Raw genomic sequence first — 23,344 nt, 5'->3', positions numbered from 1 at the left:
CTATAGTCGCCAGGGCCGGTCTAGCCTGCCCCACTAGGGTGGGCAGGAAGAATATAGGCCTACAGGTGGGCGTCCGTAGCGGTGCGGGCGAAAAAATGTTGTAGGAGTCAAATCCCTGTAAACCCCCGAAATGAATAGAAAACTATCAGCTTATCTCTTCTCCTTATGTGACCAACAGTAACCCAATTTCCATCAGCACCCTGTCAATTAACAGAACTGGCACTGATGGCAAACAGTGTTGAAATGGATCTAAATTTCACAAAAAATGCTACCTAATCAGAAATGATAAATGGCAGGACGCACGTTTGGGTTCTGCCCACCCTTGCCTCCTCCCCGAACCGGCCCTGAATTAGTCATTCATTTAATTTAGGCTTGTTTTCATAGACCTCATTGCTTCTCGTTCCAGCTCATGCATGCATGCCCACTTTTTATGAAAGTGCCAGGGGTGAGGATAAGCCACTAGAGGCAGTAAAGTATCAGGAAATTAAACACACAACTTAATTATCAGGTGAGATGCTTGGGGAAATGCAATAACTCTGATTGAATGGTTACATTCAATGCTTTGCTAGTATATAATTCTGACACTTTTGAAACTGCCTCATAAAATATCAGATTGGATTTTTATCTCTGCTGTTATAGGTTAAACCGGGCGTTCCTGTTTTGGGCGTGTCATTATAATTATGTGCAGAATTTACACACGCACGCACATAAAATCGAATTTCTTTCCCCTTTTCAGATCTACAAGCTCACAATGCCTCGCATTGGGACGCATTGTGGGCTTGTCCATTGGAGATTTTCGCCATGCGATACCCTCGTATGACGAAGTATAAAAACAGGGTTTATAAAGTGGTTAAAACGCTCGTCGAAGGTTTATCTATCGTTGTGGAACAGCCCTCTCCGACATAATCTCGGCGTGCCATTGGTCAAAATGTCATCCATCTCCGACGATGACAAAACAGCGTCTCGTGATTGGCCGACTCAGATGTCAATCAGTACGACGGCTCGCAGCGATTGGTCGAAGCGGACATCCGTCGGGGATCTATTGTCCGTGGATTGGTGCAGGCGCGCGGGCGGACTCTCCATCAGGGCTTGCTCTTCAAGGCTCGCGGAGAGCGAATGTCGTCATGAGCGGTGGGTAGGAATTAAAACATTGGTTGTTTATAATACATTGTACTTTAGTAAAACGTTATGTTCGTTCTGAACCGAAACACACTTAAGTTTTCGTGTAATATCCATAAGTATGTTTGGGATTCAAAATTTGGGGCATTGGGCCATCCAATAAAGCAATGCACTTCCGGAAAAAGGGGCAGCCTTTTTCTGTGTAACGTTATCAAAGAGTTTGACTTGCTAGTGCTACGCGTTAGCTAGGCTAGCTAACGGATATGCTAGCTCAGTGGTAAGCTCACTGTTGGCTTGCTTTTCTTTACGTACTTCAGTTCCAGTCCTAGCATAACGCTATCAAACTTCCTTCATTGCTCTGTACCGATATTAAATGGAAACACGTTTGATTGTCGTTTGTTTAACTAGAATTTGCATTATTATTATCACCGCCTCTCACGGGTGTAGTGGAAAACAAGCTACAGCAGCAATAGAGCCATTGAAGCTCGTTGTTGCTACCAGTATCCGTTTCAGAAGCCTGTCCGCGGCTTGTCAGAAGTAACGTTAGATATGGATGTCCAGATAATCAATCCACCACTATATGTTTTTGATGGCGGCGCTATTTCCAGGCCGCGCGCAGCCCGGATTTGTTTGTGTGGTGTTTTTCTCTTTCTTCATTTTTCCTCCCTTTCCCCAATCGTGCACTACTAGCTGGAGTCTTGAGTTCAACACACACACACACACAGTCATACACAGATTTGTCGTTGCACCCCCATGGGTTGCAAGGGACGCATCTGCTGCTTGTGAAAATCGGGGAATAAATGTGCATTTTATATTGCTGCTTGCCTGCTGTCATGTAAAGTGAACAAGTAGCAAACAGCTACTACTGTTTGTTATGATGTAGTATGCATAGAGCCATTGATGTGTAGACCCAATATGCATAGAGCCATTGATGGGTGCCAGAATGTACCTTGAGCAAGAAGAGAACTGAAGAGTGGCCCAACTTTTTGAGGAACCGTGGCTTGTTGCACGTTAGCAGATTCAAGACACTGTCAAGCCATGATTGCATGATGTTTAACTTGCATAGCTTTCACCAGAGTTTGCTACAGTTACAGTAGTGCACCACCCTGATCCCATAGACTAGAGCCACAGTTCCTTCGCCTCGTTTAACCTGCAAAGTTAAGTGTTGCAAAAGAACGAATCCTATCCACAACCAATTAACTAAACAAATTAACCCCTTTTGGTCTTTTAGCAAGACCAAGCTTTATGACATGTGCATTGAATTTGTGCAACTGGGAGCAAAACTTAAATACCCATTATTGTTATGCTGCAAATAGAGGTATTGCTGTGAGAGGGTTGTCATTGACGTGTTGTATTTGTTAAGGCCTATTCATAGTCTGGATTTTCGGTGGTGAGGTGACCACCGGAGCTGTAATAACGTGGAGCGGTGGTGAGTAAAACCAGAGAAGGGCTGGGGAGAGCGGTGGTTTGCTCTTCAACGCGGCTCAGTGACGTCATGTTGTAGTTTGGAGGTCACCTCACCACCGAAAATCCATACTATGAATAACGCTTTAGTCTACCTTTTTTATCTTGTCCAATGCTGCTGATGCAGAACAGATTCCCATATGTTTCAGAAGTCCAATTAAGCTGACCCAAAGGAATATCATGGCTTCCATATTATATGGTGATTTCCAGCTTGATTTGACACTGTTGGGTAGCAGCAACGCGTATAATTATATCTAGTGTGCGGCTGAGCATAGACATGGTAACGCGTAACGCCCAGCCTGCCTCTGATTGGCCTACCGACACTGCCCGTCTCGACCATAGAGTATTGCATCTCGACTGTCCTCCGAGATGCGAGGCACGACCTAAGCTGTAGAGGCTATTTGTTTTGGGCGGAAGTTGCAGGATTTTGGCGGAAGTACCGCTCAAGAAAATGACGTTGATGCTTTACAAATCAGTTTACATTCTCCGTGAGTGGAACAAGTGTTGTGATTGGTTGGAATAATATCGGATCCGGGGGAAATATATTTGTCGGATGTTCCGGACCGACACTTCTGCCGATAGCGTCTCTGCCTTAGGTTGTGACCAGGCTTTTCTCTTCGCAGATGAGTAAGCCTGGGACCGAGGCTAGATGCGAGGTTACTCCGTGGTGAGAAATAATACAAGAGAATAACAGCTTGGCACGCGCAACAGAATGCAGCCTTGTAACTAACTTGTAAGTTTTATTTTTGTAGAAGAGCCAAAACTAATATTGTTTATGCCATTTGCTTTGAACACATGTGTATGATGTACTATGATTTGATTTGGGTGTGTACTTCTAAATAGTGTTAGTGTTGATTATCGTGTATTCATCTAATTATAGTAAACTAATACTATTATACTAAAAAGGATAAAGGTGAAGGGAAAAGAGACCTTTTTACAATACAATACATGTTTCACGTTTACACATACAAATAAAATACACTAGAATAATCAACACAAACACTTTATGTTCAATCAATTATTCCATCAAAGCAAATGGCATAAACAATATTAGTTTGCCTCTTCTACAAAAATAAAACGTACAAGTTACAGGCAGTTCTCTTGTATCATACCGATACCGTATATCCACCTCAGTGGACAATCAAGACGGGCAGTGTCAGTCGGCCAATCAGAGGCAGGCGGGGCGTTACCATGTCTATGCTCAGCCACACACTAGATATACGCAGCAGCAAGCTAAGCCCCCTTCAGCCATTAGCTAGCTGTTTTGCCTGTTTTGCCCTGTCTCAGGATTTATTTTACCCCCACCTAAAATTCTGCTGAATATGATTGATGAATAGTTATTTGGCTTATGTCCAAATATAGTGTAAATGTGTTTGTGTCTATGTATGCTATTGTGGTCAACAGCAGTTGAATGAGTCACAGTAATGCCTGTTCTTGAATAGGAGTTCCCAACAGGAGCCAATGTCTGTAAATGTGTAATTATAAATGTTGTGTAGTGTACTCAAAGGAGACTCATTCCTCTCTGTGAACTTTGAATTGCTTGTTTTGGTGCTGCCTGTAGCACCACTGGGTAGATGCTTAAACATGGTAGTCCGGCAGTTGGGTTGTGGAGTGGAAAATGTGGTATATAGTATTTTATTTTGGCCTAAAATATTGTTTACATACATACATTCATGAATCCACTTGCTGACCGGCTGTCAGTATTGAGCAATTATTTTTATAGGGGTTTCTTGTGACCCTACCATTAACATCCTGTATAAGGCAAAATGTCACTTTCCTTATGCTTTAAGTAGCATGTCAAACTAGGGGGTTTTCATGATTCTGAATCCATTCCAAGCATTCGTTTTGCACAAAAAATACTCCTTGGGCTAAAAACAGCCATAGTCACTTGCCCAAATGTGCCCAAAATGTGCTGACCTCATCACATTTGTGCTGACCTCGTCAGATTTGCCATGACGGCTATGGCCGCTTTTAGCCCAAGGAGTGTTTTTTGTGCAAAACTAATCCTTAGAATGGATTCCGAATCATGAAAGCCCCCTACTGTAGTTTGACATGCCACATGCTACTTAAAGCAGTTTGACATTTTTGACATTTTGCCTTATACAGGATGTTGTAGGGTCACAAGAAAGTGAAGAAACCCCTATAAAAATTGCTCAATACTGACAGCTGGTCAGCAAGTGGATTTACGAATGTATGTATATATAAAAAATATTTTAGGCCAATAAAAAAAATACTATATACCATATTTCCCACTTTAAACAAAAGAAGCCTGTTGGCTGCCGGACTGGCGATTTTCTTTTCTTTCCATTTTGGGGGTTGATTGATTGATTTAATTTATTTTCACAGTGCCCCTCACATACAGATGTCAGCCAAACATTAAGCAGGTGCAGGTGGCTATACAACATTTCATAGAAAATACTCAGAAAAGGGTTATTTTATGCTTGATACAAAATCAGCACCTAAATGGTTATTCCTACATCTTAATTGTCCTCTTCCAAAAACAATGCTGAAATTGATCAAAATATAGCCTAATGCAAACTCCCATGAACTGCCTAATCGCAAATCAAGAGAGTAATCATCATAATACCAGTTAATCAGTGGGCGAATAGGGTATCTGGTCCACAACATACTCTACTGATACAGTACAATAGAGAATAGATTAATTAGATTAATAAATGCTGCATTAACAGAATGCAATTATTTTAATTGCAGTATAATACAGTATTCTATGAATTTACTTGAATTATGCCAAGTGAAAGCTGTTAAAGGGCACTTAAACTATTTTAAACCTCAATCATAATTGCTTTATTGTCAGAAGGCCAAGTGAAAATCTGACCTAACGCTTGACAAAGGTGCTGCTGGATAAACTCTGCCAGCCTACATAAAACAAACTTATGTAGGCTGGCAGAGGTTTTCCGGCACCTTAGAGAGCGAGCTCTCAAGACACAGATGGGAAGTGTTTTGTCAGATTCTGAACGTATGAAAAAGATCATAGTGCACGCACTTCCATTCCCCAGGTGCCCAGGACAAACGGCAGTATCACAAGAAGAAATAAAGTCTGCACACTGGAAATGCTGCAAAAGTTCCGGTGTATTTTTATTGCTGTATAATATGCTCCGATCAAACGTTGCCAACAATAAAAATTCAGCATTACCAGAGTGTGCAGAGTGCAGACTTTATTTCTTATGTCAGAATTTCACATGTCCGTCTAACAAAATAAATATTTGATGACCAGCAGTTGTTCCCTATGGATACACAAAGAGTACCCTTTGTGTCTCAACTGCTGGTCATCAAATTATTGGCTTAGGACATAGGAATGCAACAAAACAATATCCATGATTGAAGTCTCGATGGGGTGAGTCATCAATAGAATAAAAATGGGGGTGAACTATCCCTTTTAACTCTACAGTCTACATGTATCTAATGGTAATCTGTCATTTCAGATCAACAGGACAGTATGGCTGCCACCGTTGCCGTCAGTCCCAGCGAGTATCTCCAGCCTTCTACCAATTCCTCTTCACAAGTAAGATGCTTGTTAATGTTATTATTCATATGTTGTCTTCCAGCGGTGTCTCATGCCATAAATAGCGGATCTACAATCTCACGATGCACCGTATCCTCGACGCATTGTTTTGAGTTTGTAGATTGATTAGAAAATCACATTACACGTTGAAGGTCCCGGAGTGATCAGATTGTTAACTATTTCACAATACAGGAGTCTCTTCTTTAAAATCGGCTGTCATTATATCGTTGTGATTTTCACATTACACATTGTTCGCCGACAAGGGATCACACACTGATGCCTTGTCGAGGATCAGTGTGGATGCGATACACGAAACATTTGGATGCGATACACCGCTAGATTTGTTTTTATTCCAGTGCAAGGCTCTCGTGATACATGTGTGAGAGTGAGACAGGGCGCTAAAGATTGTCATTAAATGATGCTCTCTCTGCGTCTCTCTCTCCTGCGCTAAGTATGATACACACAGAGAGAGAGAGAGAGAGCACATGGTCCCATGAGCATCATGTAGCATGATGGTTTTTTTAGATAGATTCTTTATTTTTGTGTCATGCACCCAAGGCGCCCAGCCCACATGGACTTATAGGACACACCATACAAACCATTGCTTCAGTATTGCATTGTGTACAAGAAACATTTTTTTTTTTTACACAAACATAACATTCTGCCTTTTTTCCCACGCTTTGCATACAAAGTCTGCTAAAGCAAAAATACCTTTCCTAAAACAAAATTACAGTTTTTCGTAGTCCTCTAACCAGAAAAAGTTAACACAGATGGTTGTCATTTTACAATAATACATGTCTTAATTCTTCATATAATGGGCAGTAAAACAAAAAATTAATTTCATTTTCAATTTCTTTCAAATCACACAATAGACACACTCTGTCCTCCTCAGGAGTACCAATGAATCTACCCGTTTCTAAAGCTAATGGTAAGGTCCCAGAATGTAGCTGTGCACAAAAAGATCTCTGACTTTTGGATACATTTTGTGTAACATAAGGTTCAGCATGCCTGCTGATTCCAACGCGGTTTTATTAACATTCAAGTGAGATGTTTTTGTTATACACGATATTTAACTGCAATATTAATATAGCTGCCAATATGTATGGCATCTGAATTTACCCACGGAATAAAGGTCCATAGCCTATATTTCTATCAATACAGACAGACTTTCTGTCTATGCTCTGATTGGCTGTAACAAGGATCTTCTCGAGGTATTGTCGCAACTCGCAACCCCGTTCATACTGTATGATGTCCAGTCGGTGAGAGAGCGAAACCTGCTAGATATTTAGAAACGCTCGGAAAGGCATCGCCGAGCACTTGGATCGTGGCAAGATCGCCTCGCAGAACCTTTCCCCAGAATTCACACTCGGCGAGCAAAATCTCGGCAAGCGTCAGATCACAGGTTTTGCTGGCGAGTGCCAAAAAAGCCCCCAGGCAGCATAATTTGAGCAATTATCTTGCACTGTGTATGGGGCCATAAGACAAGTATGGAGAAAAGAGAGCTTGGGATTCTCAATTGATTTTAATTACAAAATTCTAAATTTGTAAGAATATCTTTGGAGCAGGCAGCCAGCACAGCCAAAATGGTTGTGTCTCGACTGACTATCAGAATTGCAGAGATTCAGGGTCAGCCATAAGTATGACACACATGTTGTGTCTCAGTGCTCTGTTAACATAACAAGCTTGTAAAAATAGAGATAAAAACCAGCCAATACAACAACATAACGCTGTCAATAATAGTGCTGCATAATTAATCAAAAAAAGATCGAGATCTAGATTCAGACACCTACATTTTAAATCAAGAATCGTGCAGCACTAGTTGGCTGTCCAATTAATTTTAGTTACTCTTATATTTTTGCTAAGAGAGACTTTAAGAGCACTTTGATGATGTCTGTAGTTGGCTCCAGTTGCCACACTTTGTAAATAGTAATGTTCAGATTAGAAACTACAAACTAAAGACGACAAATATTTTCATGAAAAAAAAAAAAGAATCGTGTGAGAATCGTGATCTCAATTCTTGTGGAGGAAAATTGAGATTCACATTTGAGCAAGAATCGTGCAGCACTGGTCAAGAAAGTGTGTACAATGCTTGGTTATTGTCTTATCTGGAAACGGAAGACGCATTATGTAAACAAGGCTTAAGTGTGTGTGTGTGTGTGTGTGTGTGTGTGTGTGTGTGTGTGTGTGTGTGTGTGTGTGTGTGTGTGTGTGTGTGTGTGTGTGTGTGTGTGTGTGTGTGTGTGTGTGTGTGTGTGTGTGTGTGTGTGTGTGTGTGTGTGTGTGTGTGTGTGTGTGTGTGTGTGTGTGTGTGTGTGTGTGTGTGTGTGTGTGTGTGTGTGTGTGTGTGTGTGTGTGTGTGTGTGTGGTTGGTTGGTTCAATACAGTTCACGTGGCTCTCAGCTAGGAGATAAAAGCCAAGGAGCATGGCTTTTGTACTACGTCTTTGTATTTTTATTATCCTTTCATATTTACTATGTCTGGTTACAATGGTTACTGCTGACCAGATCCCCCTCCTGGAATGAACCAACTATTCATTTAAATGTATTCCTCCCATCAGGGATTGTAATGTAAGAGTGCCTTTTGTTTTCTGTTCACAGGACTCTCAGCCCTCTCCCTTAGCCCTGCTGGCTGCCACCTGCAGTAAGATCGGCCCTCCTGCTGCTCAGGCCACAGTCACTTCTCCTCCAGCGAACCCGCAGCCTCGTAGACTCCTTCCTATTAAACCCGCCCCCATTGCGCCTGCGCCGCCCAAAAACCTGGGCTTCCTCTCTGCCAAGGGCAATGTGATCCAGCTGCCTGCTGGCATGGGCTCTCCCAGCCCCGGGAGCCCCATTGTGCTCACCATTCAGAGCCCGACCCGCAGCAATTCCTCGGCTACCGGCAACATCCAGTACCAAGTGGTGCCCCAGATCCAGGGCACCCAGACCATCCAGGTGATGCAACAGGGTGGCCACCAGTTCCAGCTCATCCCGGGCACCAACCAGGCCATCCTCACCACTCCTATGGCTATGCCGGCGCCTGCCACCGCCCCACTTACGCCACAGAAGATGATGGCCATCAAACCGTCTCCGAGGGGGCGTAAGTCCAACAATGTGACTTCCAACATCGTGCATCTGCCTGGTGGACTCACACTGCCACTCAATGTGGCCACCGGGGAGATGGGTGGGGCCCAAATAGTCACAGAGACTGCAGCATCCCCTTCCACTCCAGTGAAGGGACGCAGAGGGAGAAAGAAGAAGGTTTTGGCCTCTCCGCTCCCTCCACAGCCTCCCTCCCCACCCCCAGAACAGATGGAGACCATATTGATTGAAACAGACAACATAATTCAGGTAGGCTGCTCATGTACTGTGCTGACCATGTATTCTAATGTAGGGCTTTATCCAGTATCGTATTCTGCATTTCAATATGACGTAAGGATGTGCAGGACTGACCAAATTCAAAGTTGATTATTCTACTACTATTAACTATTTTTTTTGCTGCTAGCTGGTAGCATAAATGTAGTTAACCTATGCCAGCCTGCGTCTACTTTAAAGGGGCTCCACCATGAATTTAAAATCAAATGTATTACAGGTCCATCCCATGTAATTAGAATATTTTGTAAAAGTAAATTTTCTTCCGTAATATAATTCAAAAAGTGAAACTTTCATATATTCTCAATTCATTGTGCATAAAGTGAAGTATTTAAAACCTTTTTTTGTTTTAATCTTGATGATTATGGCGTACAGCTCATGAAAATCAAAAAATCCTATCCCAATGAATTAGAATATTTTACGAGACCACTAAAAACACTGTTGAGGTGTTACGGAAGCCCAGGTTTGCTTTGATAACAGCCGTAAATTATTTTTTATTGTTCAGTCTTATGTCTCACACCTTCCTCTTGACAATACAACCTAGATTCTGTGTGGGGTTCGTCAGGCCAGTTGGCTGGTCAGTTAAGCACAGTAATACCATGGTCAGTACACCAGTTACTAGTAGTTTTGGCTCTGTGGGCAGGTGCCAAATTGAGCTGGAAAGGAAAATTAGCATCGCCATGAAGCTTGTCAACATACTGAAGCACAATGTACTCTGTACAAAAAGTTGGCTGTGTTGAAACCATTGTTACATTTTCAGTCATGAGTCAGTCAGTGGATCAACACCAGCAGATAACATGGCCTAAATCATCACTGTGTTTTGTCATGTCCAGAGTCTCGACACAACCATCTATTATGATATTTTACAGCACTGTGTGCTTCAGTATGTTGACAAGCTTCATGGAGATGCTAATTTTCCTTTCCAGCTCGATTTGGCACAAATCAACCAAGGTCCCTGTATAGTTGTAGTGTATTGCCTACATTGTATATCTAAGCGATGTGCTTGGTGGAAACCATATATACTATAGTGCCTGTAGGTCAACACACCATATTACCATACTACCATGTCCCCTGTCCCGAGCTGAAGGCAAAAAGTGATATGCACAAACGTACACATTCGTTTTGGTCAGCGGAATGTCTCGTCGACCCACATAAATAAAGTCCATCCACTTGTTCTAATGTCCTCGTCCTTAGTTAGGATAATATGGAGTCTAGAAACTTGTAGTTCTTCAACAGCCTAAAACAGCAGACACTGCGAGTGCGACTAAAAACAACGGTGGTCGATCCATGCATACCAATGACTTAAAGGGTGGGTGACAAAGTCACAAATGACATCCGAACTTTGGATGGCTGACAATCACCAAGGACAGCGCTTGTAGATTCCTGAGTTATGGATATTTGAAAATCCTGCTTTGAACTGAGGTAAATGGAGAGGAGTTGTAAACGTCCCATAGCTGGTGGTGATGGAGGCGTTGCATAGCAACCGGATCAATGTTAAAAGCTGCTCTAGGGCTCAACCACTATATACATGTACATACCTCGTACCTGGCTGATAACGTCCCATAGCTGGGAGTAATAGTGGTGGTGGAATATTCCACCACTGAAAGAACCTCAGTTGACTGGTGGCTCTCTGATGATTCAAATTGACAAATTATTAATAAATTGTTAGTTGCAGCCTTATCAATGACTAATTACTTGCGCAAGCAGTTGTACTTGTAATAGACAGTAGCAGTACTTGTGCGCTCTGCTTGCGCACAAGTAGGCCATGTACGGCCTACTTGCAAGGAGAAAGTTGGCACCTTGACAGAGTGCATTTCTAGTTATAATTGTGGCTGTCGCTCACTGTGTTTGCAGGCAGGTAACAACCTGCTGATTGTGCAGAGCCCTGGCCAGCCACCGATGGTACAACAGGTGCAGCTGATCCAGCCCAAACAGGAACCTCAGATGGTTCAGATTCCTCAACAGGCCCTGAAGGTTGTTCAGGCCGCATCGGCAACTCTGCCTACTGTACCGCAGAGACAGTCCAATGCACACAGCCTCCAGGCAGCGGCAGAACCCACACAAACTCAGGTACAGATAATACACTGTCGGCAAGCTTTCTGATGAAGTATGTACAGTTAACCATGTTTTTTACAACAGAAAATAATCAAACGCTTGTACAAACAAAACCTATGTAACCTGTATTCCACCCTAAGCAATGTTTTTGAAAATAATAGAAATGGCCTATGTTAAGTGAAGTGTTGACAATTCTGGGTAGTGTTCATTTTCATATGATCCTGCAATTTAAAAGAATAACTGGTACGTTTGGTATAAATTGTATTGTGTGGAAAAACGGAACAGCTCCCTACATTTCCCCCCACGACAGTGCTATGGTCAGTTGAGTTAATCAAGGTCCTTTTGTTGCACGTTTGTCAGATCCTGATCAAGACACAGTCAGGAGAATGGCAAACGGTTCAGCTACACGAGGCGATTTCCGCAGGAGCAACCCCTACCTGTTCAGTTGTTACCACATCGGCTGTGGGCGCTGCCAAGAGGACGTTGGCAGGGGGGCGAAAAGAGAGGACTCTAGCAAAGATTGCCCCAGCAGGGGGGATGATTGCATTGAACACGGCACAGCTCACCTCAGCTGCTCAATCAGTACAGACGATCAACATTAATGGGGTCCAGGTGCAGGGTGTACCGGTCACTATTACCAATGCTGGAGGTGAGTTTCTGTTGAAAGGTGTGCACTAGCTACTTTTGTCTCTTCTTCTTTTGACCTCCCCTATACCAATTTATTAGTCGTTATGCCAATTCCAGATCCTCTGAGTATTCTAGTCCAGTGGTTCTCAAACGTTTTCATGTCAAGGACCCCCAAATTTGGCCGCGGACCACGGACATCCATATTAAAATGTTTTGTGCCTGGGAGTGGGACCCACCAGAAGAGAACATTTATGTAAAGAAAAATAAGCGTGTGTACCACTACCTCTGCTATTTTTGAATAGCCAAGATATGATAATAGCCAAGAACACATTTTGCTGGAGACCCCTGGAACAGCCCCCCCTCTCCCCAAGGACCCCTGGGACCCCACTTTGAGAACCACTGTCCCATGTAATTTTTTTTATTTACATTTTTTTCCCAAGATTTTCTAACTTCTTTTTTCACCCAGTGTCAATTGTCTAATGTAATCCTGGGCTCTACACTCTCTGCCAACCTAGGGAGAGCAACGGACTGGCCTGTCCCATGTCACTGTTAACTCCTATGCTCTGACTGAGGCATATGCTAGCTGCTGTGTGGTTTGCAACTTTGCATTATACGCGGGTGATCTAGGTTATTCGGAATTCTCATTGTAAGGTTGTTAGGAGGTTGTAACAATTATTAAGGGCTCCTATATAATACATTTAGAGTTGAGTTGCTCTGTATGGTTCACTTACCGCCGACGTGGTAACAACTGAACGTTTACCTGTGACTGAGGTAAACAAACTGTATGAATCACAGAGATCGTGGGCAGACATAATGAAAAGACTGTTATTGTGCAAAACTCTCCCCTTCAAGTCCCAATTTAGTAAAGCCAATTCCCAATTCCCCATAGTTTTAATATTTTAATTATGGAACCAAGACAGCATTCACATTTTAGTTAAGTGAGGGGAACATATTCAAAGTTTTTATGTTGTGCATCACTAAATTAATTATCCACTTTTATAGATAACCCATTAAAACCGGGAAAGCATCTGTCATTTCATATTTTAGCTATATTGTCCCTGTCGGGTGGAAACCTCATACGTACTTTTCAAGATTCAAATAGGAAAGGAACAGATACAAGCTCAACACGTGCTGTGCTTCGAGCTTGTGGATCTACTTTTGCTAGTTTTGTGTGACGCTGTAGCATGGTCACGTGAGGCATTAATTAACGGAAAAACACCAAACATATACCACAATATATGGAGATAAGAGGTTTCTGCCCAACGGCAACAATACTGTATATAGCAACATATATTTTTCAGAATCTGCCTCAGGTCTTAACCCATTCAGACCGGGAAAGCCTATAGGTTGTTATACATTTAAAACCAGGAAAGCATCTGTGTTATTTTAGATGTTACTATGTAGGCTATATAGCAGTATTTCAAGAGTAAAATGAAAGTCTTTCTGAATACTTAGGTTTAGATTTAGAAGCCTTTTTTTAACATAGTTAATTCTACTTAATTTGATGAATTATCTGACGTATGGTTTTGCATTTGTCAGGCCAGCAGCACCTCACGGTGCAGCAGATACAGGGAGGAGGCCTCCAGCTGGCAGGCTCCCAGGGTCAGCAAACTGTCCAGGTAGACCAGAGCCTCACTCTGGAGCTGCCCACCCAGCCTGGAGAGAAGAAACGGCGCATGGCCTGCACCTGTCCCAACTGTAAGGACGCGGACAAAAGGCAAGTCGGGGATCTGCCAGAGATTGTGTCACATGGGGCACCCTGGGGGGGGGGGGGGGGGGGGGGGGGGGGGGGATTATGTAGGATCTTTATTTACAATAGTGGGATTTAAAATAATTATTATAATGTGCTGGCCGAAATTGTGGCTACGGATGGTAAGTATGGTATTGGAGGTCCTATTGTTATTTGGGATATATTTGCGATACCTGATGAAGGTCGTGAGACCGAAACGATGTAACTCAGCTGAATAAACTGCTGCTTTATAAGTGAAGACAGTGTGCGGGACCTCTTTTCTCTCATTATTCGCACTTGGTTGCCGGCTACGACTCACCTGTCCGTGTAGGTGTGCATTTTCTCTACAAAGAGGTCCTATTGTGTAAAAAAGTAGATGCTGAATATTGTTTTTTTTTTGTTTTATCTGCTTATGAATAAAATTATATAATATTAATTATATTCATTCACCCGCATTTTGGGGGTGTTTGTGCAGAGGCACAGTAAAGCATGGAGAGTATATATATATGCAGTATTTGTCTAATGTCGTTGGTTCGCCTGTGTCTTGTATAAACTGCAGGCCTGGTGAGGTGGGAAAGAGAAAGCACATCTGCCACATCCCTGGCTGTGAGAAGACATTCAGGAAAACCTCCCTTCTCAGAGCGCATGTGAGGCTGCACACTGGCGAGCGGCCTTTTGTTTGTAACTGGGTCTTCTGTGGCAAGCGCTTCACACGCAGTGATGAGCTGCAGCGACATGCCAGGACACACACAGGTTTGTCTGCTATAATTTCTAATAGTAACGTTTCTTATGTTGAGAAAAACAATACTGGGAGAAGTTATCTTGGGGGGGCCTTCTTTCTCCCCGACATCCTCTGTTGTTAGCCAATACAATCTGTGTGTCAATATACGTGCAGCGTTATACTATTTGCATTGCGATACATTTCAATATTTCATTGACTGAAAATGTATAAATAGAGCTGAAAATACATCCTACTGGATACCGCCTGGGTATACTGATCATAAATGCACAATCATCATAAAAAATGGTGACAACTAGCTTTCAAAATGCAGGGTTCCCAACTTCCCACCCATCACGGAAAACCTAACATGTACAATGACAAAATAGTTCAAATGTCCTAGAAAATATAACAAAATGTATTACCGCAGATTAGGTTTTTGTAAAGGCTGTGACACACGTGACGATGTTGATAATGGTGGTGGTAGTGAGGTGTCTCTCTTGGTTGCTCACCTGGCCCTCAAGAACAATTGGCGTGTCAATAATAGGGGGGTCTCTCTCTATTATTGAAACACTCTGTACCAGCAGATTGCACATTCCACTGGTTTGACTCCTATGAAAACAGCAGGGTTCCCACGGTCATGAAATTCCTGGAAATATTTTGAAATCAGAAAAACTGACCTGCATGGAAAAGATTTGGGATTAATCACATTTTGGAAAATGTTTATTCATTGTGTTTGACTCTTGATTGTGTTCATAAAACATTACTTGTGGGGCTCCTCTCACGCTGTTTCACAAAACACAGTTTAGGGTTTGCCCTGACACAGATTTCAAGTTGTGAGATTGTATTTTGCTTTAATCAGTTCTTCTTTCCCACAGGAGACAAGCGCTTTGAGTGCAACCAGTGTCAGAAACGCTTCATGAGGAGTGATCACCTGACTAAGCATTACAAGACGCACATAAACACAAAGAACTTATGAGTGGACTGGACTGTATTACAGAGTATATACACCCACCCACCCTCATGGACCCAACCCCACAGAATATGGAACGGTGTATAGGACAAGCATAAATAATGGGGTGTCTGTCCATTGTCCCATAATGGGACAACTCCACAAAGAAGACTCTGATCACCCTTCCACTCCTCGAGGACGCTCTGTAGCCTGATGTACATAAAACAATCCCTCCGTGGCAGGGATTCTAAAACTGTTTCAGGATTTTATTTGTTTTAATAGAAGTTTTTATTTAACCCTCAACCCAATGGATGTCTAGCTCCGCTACGTAAATGCGTAGGGGGCGAGGCGGGCTGGATTTAACATGGGTTCTTCAGATGGACAGCTAGATGCAGCTTGGATCTGAAGACTTCAATGCGTAACATGCCCTATGTCATCATCCATAACACCCAAGCCCTGCAGAACTCCAGTCAGACTTTCCAACCATTAACTATTATTATTGTTATTATTATTTTCCAATGGTTTTGTTGTTGTGGAACAGCAACAGAACTCCAAAGTTGGCCCTGTGAAAAGGGTAAAAAGTTAATGTGCAGATCTTATTTGATCAACATTTATTTGTTGCGTTTTGTGATTGGTTGCTATCATTTCAGCCGTTTGGATTTCAACATATTTTGGCCAACGTATCGAGGAATCTGGAGGACCATTATCTGAAGCTCTGTATCTTACTCTGAAACTTCTACAAGTTTACTTCTGTTTTCTTTTGAATCTTATGCGTGTATATGTACATACATCATACTTACTTAACATGCAGAGTGCATAGATACTGGGTGTATGTTTTTGGGAAACCAATGATTCTATAGAGAGGCAGTCCTGGCATGCCACAAGCCATCGATGAGGCACTAGATGATACTCGATGATACACCTGCTCTCATCCAACCCCGTTTTCCTCTGTCATCTTAGACCGCGTTCAACACAGGCCTCCGGCTTGGGTTTAGTAGCACTAGTAGGACAGTTACATCAGATGGTATGTTTGGGCAAGCTGTTTCCAGAGTAATAGTTATTCTGATTGACAGTACCGTTTTGATGTGGTGGTTTGTAGGCTATATGCATCGCTACCTTTTTATGATTTGATTTCCAAATAACCGGCCTGACTTGACAATCATGTCAACATCAAAAGCTTTCTCAGGCCTATGATCAGTTACTTTGTTACATTTATTACATTACCGGCTATATAATAGCTTTAACTTTGAATTCGCACTTGAGAAGTTTTTATTACTATTTATATACAGAAAACCAGCATTAACCATGATGTACAATATTCATCAAATCAGCTTGTTGACGTTTATTTGGAAATTCTGACGCACCACATTTTCTCTATTATGAAAATGCTAAATCTGATCTGCTTTTATGGAAATTACTTCCATTAACAGGATAGGCAAACTTTTTTAACGGAGAATCTCTTTTTCAACAATTTACCATTGGTGCACCTGATGGCAGCCACACTTTTTGTTCAGTGTTAATTTTGATTTATACTGTGCATCCTAAACATTTAAAGCTGCAATCATGCAATCCTTATTATTTCAATGGTTTATTTTGATTATTATTTGATTTTTACCAATCTATGGTAGATCATGTTAATATGATATAACCAGCACATCTGCAGTGGTTTGAGGTGGGCATCCTACTTTACATATTCACACACAGGTGGTGTCAGGTAGGACAGTGGTTCTCAACCTGCAGGTCTGGGTCCCCACATGATTTTGGACTTGTCCACATGATGAATGACGACAGTGAAGTGACTATAAGAAACTAGGGTTGTCCCGATTGGATCGGGTGATCGGAAATCGGCTCCGATCTCATGATTTTCAAAAGATCGGAATGGGGGAGAAAAGATCAGATTTTTAATTGTAAATGGTAAATGGTAAATGGTGCATTTATATAGCGCCTTTATCCAAGGCGCTTTACATAGATTGTGCATTACATTCACCCATTCACACACACACATTCATACACTGATGGCAGCGGAAACCATGCAAGGTACCAACCAGCACATCAGGAGCAATTAGGGGTTCAGTGTCTTGCTCAAGGACACTTTGACACTAACTCTGGGGGAGCCCGGGTTCGAACTGGTGACCTTGCGGTTACCATCCGGAAACTCTACCCCTGAGCCACCGCCACCAATTGTCTAATGTAAATCTCAAAGAAAGATGTTTAAGCAATGAGATTTTGTAAAAAACTGTTTATGCTAGTTTTCCTCCTGGTCCCAGTCAGAGATCTTCAAACAAAGACTAGTCACACTCCGAGGCGTGAAAGACAACTATGATGAAAACAAAGGAAATGCAACCCCCGCTATGCATGATGGTATAGTTGTCTGTAGTACTCTCTCTGAATGAGAGAGATACTCTTTAAGAGTTTTAACTGGACTTCAGTTCTATAAGCTGTTGAACTGTATTCACTCTAATTAACCAATACATAATTATTTTGCTATGATTCCATGCTTTCATAGAAAGAAAGAAAACACAATGACAGTCATTCTAATAAGTATAGTCACATTTTGCCTTTAAATAATTGAAAGGCAACATAACAGACTACACTAGAGTGACATACATTAGGATATGTGCTATTGTGATATGGCATAAGTGTTATATAAAAATATGAAAATCCCTATAAGAAACGTTTTTAATACCTAAATAAAAAAAAACAGCAAAAGCAAATTGCTGCATCAAAGGTAATCAACAAACTACAAAAAAAACTCAAACATTGGCCAAATTGTAAAATAATGTGAAAATAGACGATCTACAGTGGAACTGAGTCAAACAAAATAGAAAGCCTCTTACAATTCCAAGTGCTTATCAGCGTGTGTGGATCCCCACTTCAATTATGATTATTTTGGGGGCCTGTGGCCTGAAAAGGTTGAGAACCACTGAAGTTACCCTGCCTGAAGCTCTAAATCCCAAATATCTCCACTGGCCAAGGGTGGGTTCCCGTGATCCTCTGAGCGGTACATGTTTGGTTTCCCATGATGTGGGAGACCCGGGATTGAATCCTAGGTGTTGGTTACAGTTGCAACTACCGCTCTCTGTCGGGAGAGGACATCAAATTTAGGGATTGTAGCTATTATTGGATGGTACAAGCTAGCTTACGGGATGGTTCACCCAAAATGCACAATAAGATCTTTTTTCCAAATGTCATTTGGAGTAGAAGATGCCATTGAGCTCCGTTGTATTGGGTTGATGTACTTTGGATGAACTTTCCCTTTAACAATAAAGCAGTGTTGTGTACAACACGCTACACAGCGGTGACACTCCTGCTAGTCTCATTGCAATTTGCACTATGGTGATTTGACGTTCATTTAACTTACGACAAACAGGGTTGTCTTAAAGTGCTTTACAGGGCAACATTTCATATAGCTTATTTTGGGGGGGGGGGGGGGGGTCTGTATATTCCTTTTTAATAATGTCTGGAGACCTGAAAGGCCAGTGGGAAGAATAGCCGGAGCCTTCTCATATTTAAGTTTGTATTTTATGTCTGAATAATACAGTATGTATATAAATCAATGTCTATTTGACACAGAAAATGTAGGATAAAAAGTTACACTGCCTAGTATTGTGGCTGGCATGACCAGACCTAAAGGAAGTGGACTTTGTACAGTGCGTAAGGAATAAAATATGTGACATTGTATAGCTTCATTCCTGCTTTGTATAAGACTTCTAGATTTCTTTTCTATTGAATTACGTAAATATGCCTTAGACAGCTACACCCAGTATTTAAAGAGATTTCTAATTCCAGGGAACGATGTTTGTAGACTTATTCTTATTTTGTTTTAACTTATGTTACATGCCAATTTAATGTGCACTGACTTTCATGCCAGGCTCTAAATTTGTTATTTTGGTTTTAATTGTGTTTAAAGTATGACAGTTACCTAAATTAAGATGTTTATTTTTTGTGAATGAAGTGCTTTTCTCCCTTCCCAAGCCCTTATTTCATCTAACATTCTAGACTCCCTTCCCCATGCTCCTTGTATATTAGGAGAAACCAGAGATACAGCAATTACTTTTACAACTTGTATTAAGGTGCTTACTACAGAGAGCTTCTCCCTTTTCTACAGTCTACCCCTCAATAAAGAATTAAAATCATTTTGACTGTCTTGTCTTGTGAACAACGTTCGTTTGGAAAATTCACAGTTGCACACCGGGAGCGCACTCGCCTATTAGTCTGTATTGGCAGTGCGGTCAGCGTGCCTATATCAGTGCCACACTACTCCCGACCGACAGGGGCGCGTAGTTGAAATCCAATGGCAAAAAAAACAGCTTGGATAAAAATGCCTTTTATTAAACAACGTGGGATGCAGCAGTGCTAATCGCTGTCCCAGTACATTTCTAACACCCGTGGCCCGCGTGGTGAGTACTTTATATTTGAAATCTGAATGTTTATGTACACGTTTACAATGTAAATGTAGCGATCGTATAAAACAGGTGGAAGTTAAGTGTCATGTGAACCATGGCTAAGTCAGTGTATATGAGTCTTCAAGAACCCCCCCAATCAAAATTGACTGCATATTGTTCTTATTGCCGTCCTGCTTGGTCCCACCTTATCGCTGCTTGCAGCTATATTTTTTAAATTATTATTTTACCACGCAAATCCAGGTTTAATGCCTCAGCATTCCTGTGATTTATAATAAGATAAAATAGACCTACCTATAGTACCTACAGGCTACAAACCTTTGTAGGCTACTACCAGCAAGCTGCAGTTAAATCAACAATAACATATAGAGCATGCACAATTATGTCACAATGAAAATTAATCCAAAAGAGACACCTATTGAGACTATTTTACAAAAAATAAATACAACATAATGCATGCTATATCATATAGGTTACAGTTGCTAAATATTATCCGAACAAAATATGATATTGGTCGTCCACAAAATAGATACTCATGCCATTACCATTATCATTCTCTAGACTAGTCGCTAGACCTTTATTTTGAAAACCTAATCGTATTGCGTCATCAGGAGTCGACGGCAGCTACTTTCATAAATAAAACAAAGTAGAGACGTTTACATCTGATTTGTTGACAAGGTAATCGTTATTAGCAAATCAGAAGATATTTACCATATATATGCATCTTTTTCGACTGTGTGTCCCGTAAACGAAGCAATACATAGCCTACACGTACACATAATCTCTGTAAATTCTCCTGCAACCTACCGAGCTACTGTAGCAACATAGCAACATGTACAGTATAGTCTATAGGGGTCTTCAATGTTTTTCATCCCAAGGAGGACCCCTTAGCTGAGAGGGAGATGAAGCAGGGACCACCACTACAAATTGTATAGAATTGTGTTGCAGATTCATAGATTTTTAATAGACTTGCTTGACACTATATCTATCATCTGAAATCACCTCCTAACACAGTGACATAGCCTACCACTGTAGTAATTAACTGAGGACACCCTAGGGGTCCCCCTGTTAAAGACGGATACCGGAGAACTCGCCAGTTTACCGACCCGCCGCGGTTTATAGTACAGGAAATCTATGGAAAATACAGGATCAACCTCTAACTAATTGCAAAAAAACCAAACTCAACTGATTTTGCATCTTCAATATATCCTGAATAACAGAAAAAAAGTTGCCTGGAATTGTCTGAGGGGAAAGTGTTGAAAATGGCCTGTACAGTATGGCCACCATTGACATCCTATTATAAGGCAATATTTTCTAAATTTCCTTATGCTTTAAGTAGCATGTGACATATCAAACTATGGGGTTTTCATGATGCTGAATCCATTCCAAGCATTAGTTTTGCATAAAAACACTCATTGGGCTAAATTTGGCCATAGCAACTTGCCAAACTGTGATGATGTCAGCACATTTGGGCAAGTTGCTATGGCCAAATTTAGCCCAATTAGTGTTTTTACGCAAAACTAATGCTTGGAATGGATTCAGCATCATGAAAACCCCATAGTTTGATATGTCACATGCTACTTAAAGCATAAGGAAATTTAGAAAATATTGCTTTATAATAGGATGTCAATGGTGGCCATACTGTACAGGCCATTTTCAACACTTTCCCCTCAGACAATTCCAGGCAACTTTTTTTCTGTTATTCAGGATATATTGAAGATGCAAAATCAGTTGAGTTTGTTTTTTTTGCAATTAGTTAGAGGTCAAATTACATTATTACTGGACTATTAGTGCATTTTAGTGTTATGTCACCTTCATTTAAATTGCATTGAATAGAGAGAGAGAGAGGATAGTTGTTTAGAGTTTACACTAGATGAAGTGGGAATGCTAAAGTTTAAACACCAAAGTACCGAAACAATGTAATTAATTAGTAAACAATATCCTGAATTGGTAGGCCTACTATCATTGGTACATAATATACTCAACTTTTTATCATTGAATAGCTGACCATTTAATTGCACAAAATTATTTGATCACTTTGGAAATTAACTATAACAATAACATCTGTGGGTTTGACATACTACACTGATGAAGACAGCAGGTTAGCATAACGATGAAGACATTGATGAAGAATTTTTGCTGTGGCGAGTTGGTAAACTGGCGAGTTCTCCGGATACCTTAAAGACGACCCTGTAGAGTGGAGTTGTCAGTGATTCCCTCCCAGAGAACTACTGTATACTGCGTCTGCATACTATACACTACAGTATGTTATTGGAATCTATGTTTAATTGACTACACAAGATTGGACAATCATAACAACCAAATGGCTGTAGAAAGGGAATGTTTGTTAGCTGCCAATTTTGACATAGCATTTATTTTGTTGTTACTCTGGCATTTTCTTTCTAGAATGAACTGAGAATAGGAGGAGGAGACATGGGTGATTTTGGCCCAGCAGAGTTGATCTCGGGCATCTGTCATACAGATGTCCACGACCCATTCCCTGTTTGGCAGAATGGAACCCTGGTGAGCCCCTGTTTCAACCAGCTGGTCCTGGGGGCCCTGCCTCATGCTGGCATGGCAATCATCAGTGCCTACTACCTTAGCATTCCAAGGTAGATGACACCAGAAGAATGTACACTTTGCACTTAATACTGTTCACGGCCAGCTTCTTCATCACTGCCTTATCAAATACATTAGAAAGTATGAATTAAGGTCACAACTCACAAGTTCTACCCATAGAGCTCTGCTATATGGCTCCACCCCTACATCAGCCAATCTGTTTGTTGTAATTAATGACACCTCAGTCTCACCTGCCTCTCAACATGATTTATAGCATAATAAGATCATAATGAATTCAATACATTTACAATGTGAAACAACCAGGTGCTCACCGGAGACGAACAAGTCCAAAAATGTTAAAATAATAAAAAGGTGCTCCTGGATCAGTCGGGATAAGACATCAGATAAAAAAGGAGATCTGGACACTCAAAGTTTAAAAAGAGGAGAAGATACTGTATTAATCCAACATGTTTCGACCTATACCGGTCTTCATCAGGGCTGATGAAGCTGATAATAAATCTTCTCCTCTAGCGTTTGGTTTGTTTTCACCACCAAGTGTCACTGTTGCGCAGCCTAACACAGTGGTTCCCAAAGTGGGGTCCAGGGACCCCCAGGGGTCCTTGAGGCAGTTACAGGGGGTCCCCAGCTAAATGATAGTTTATGGGTCCAAATGGATCCTTATGGGTCTGTAACTCTGAGAGTGTACAAGAGAGTGCATTTGTACACTCTCAAGAGTTAAATTAACATTGATTTTACAATATGAATTGGGGTCCCAGAGATAGAAATGCCATAAAATGGGGGTCCGTAGCCGGTTGCATATCAAACTGAGGGTCCTTGAAATTAAA

At 41.4% G+C, this 23,344-nt stretch overlaps 2 protein-coding genes across 4 annotated transcripts in view; both read left to right on the top strand.

Moving 5' to 3' along the window:
- Positions 1–1,061: 1,061 nt before the first annotated feature.
- sp2 (sp2 transcription factor) lies at positions 1,062–19,673 on the top strand. Of its 2 annotated transcripts, none has more exons than XM_079499659.1 (8): positions 1,062–1,131; positions 6,027–6,106; positions 8,704–9,435; positions 11,311–11,526; positions 11,872–12,160; positions 13,678–13,855; positions 14,427–14,620; positions 15,464–19,673. In XM_079499659.1, the coding sequence occupies exons 1-8, from the start codon at positions 1,125–1,127 to the stop codon at positions 15,562–15,564; spliced, it is 1,797 nt and encodes a 598-aa protein (XP_079355785.1). In that variant the 5' UTR covers positions 1,062–1,124; the 3' UTR covers positions 15,565–19,673. The 2 variants fall into 2 exon arrangements, with proteins under 2 accessions (XP_079355785.1, XP_079355786.1); XM_079499660.1 differs by lacking the exon at positions 1,062–1,131 and adding an exon at positions 3,297–3,316.
- Positions 19,674–20,504: 831 nt separating this feature from the next.
- The window catches only part of abcc10 (ATP-binding cassette, sub-family C (CFTR/MRP), member 10), a 30,553-nt gene continuing 27,713 nt past the window's right edge, over positions 20,505–23,344 (top strand). For both annotated transcript variants that reach the window (XM_079499235.1, XM_079499234.1), the window contains exons 1-2: positions 20,505–20,618; positions 22,347–22,552. In XM_079499235.1, the coding sequence (XP_079355361.1) occupies positions 22,374–22,552 (179 nt within the window). In that variant the 5' untranslated portion in view covers positions 20,505–20,618; positions 22,347–22,373. The remainder of the gene's footprint in view (positions 20,619–22,346; positions 22,553–23,344) is intronic.

This window comes from Electrona antarctica (genome assembly GCF_951216825.1).
Source record: "Electrona antarctica genome assembly, chromosome: 4".
In the NCBI taxonomy this organism is placed as follows: Eukaryota; Metazoa; Chordata; class Actinopteri; order Myctophiformes; family Myctophidae; genus Electrona; species Electrona antarctica.
This window is presented reverse-complemented; position numbering and strand designations above follow the sequence as displayed.

Coding starts and splice junctions, on each gene's coding strand:
- sp2 (XM_079499659.1), top strand. Junction 12,161..13,677: donor CACTATTACCAATGCTGGAG/GTGAGTTTCTGT, acceptor TGCATTTGTCAG/GCCAGCAGCACCTCACGGTG. Junction 14,621..15,463: donor ACATGCCAGGACACACACAG/GTTTGTCTGCTA, acceptor TCTTTCCCACAG/GAGACAAGCGCTTTGAGTGC.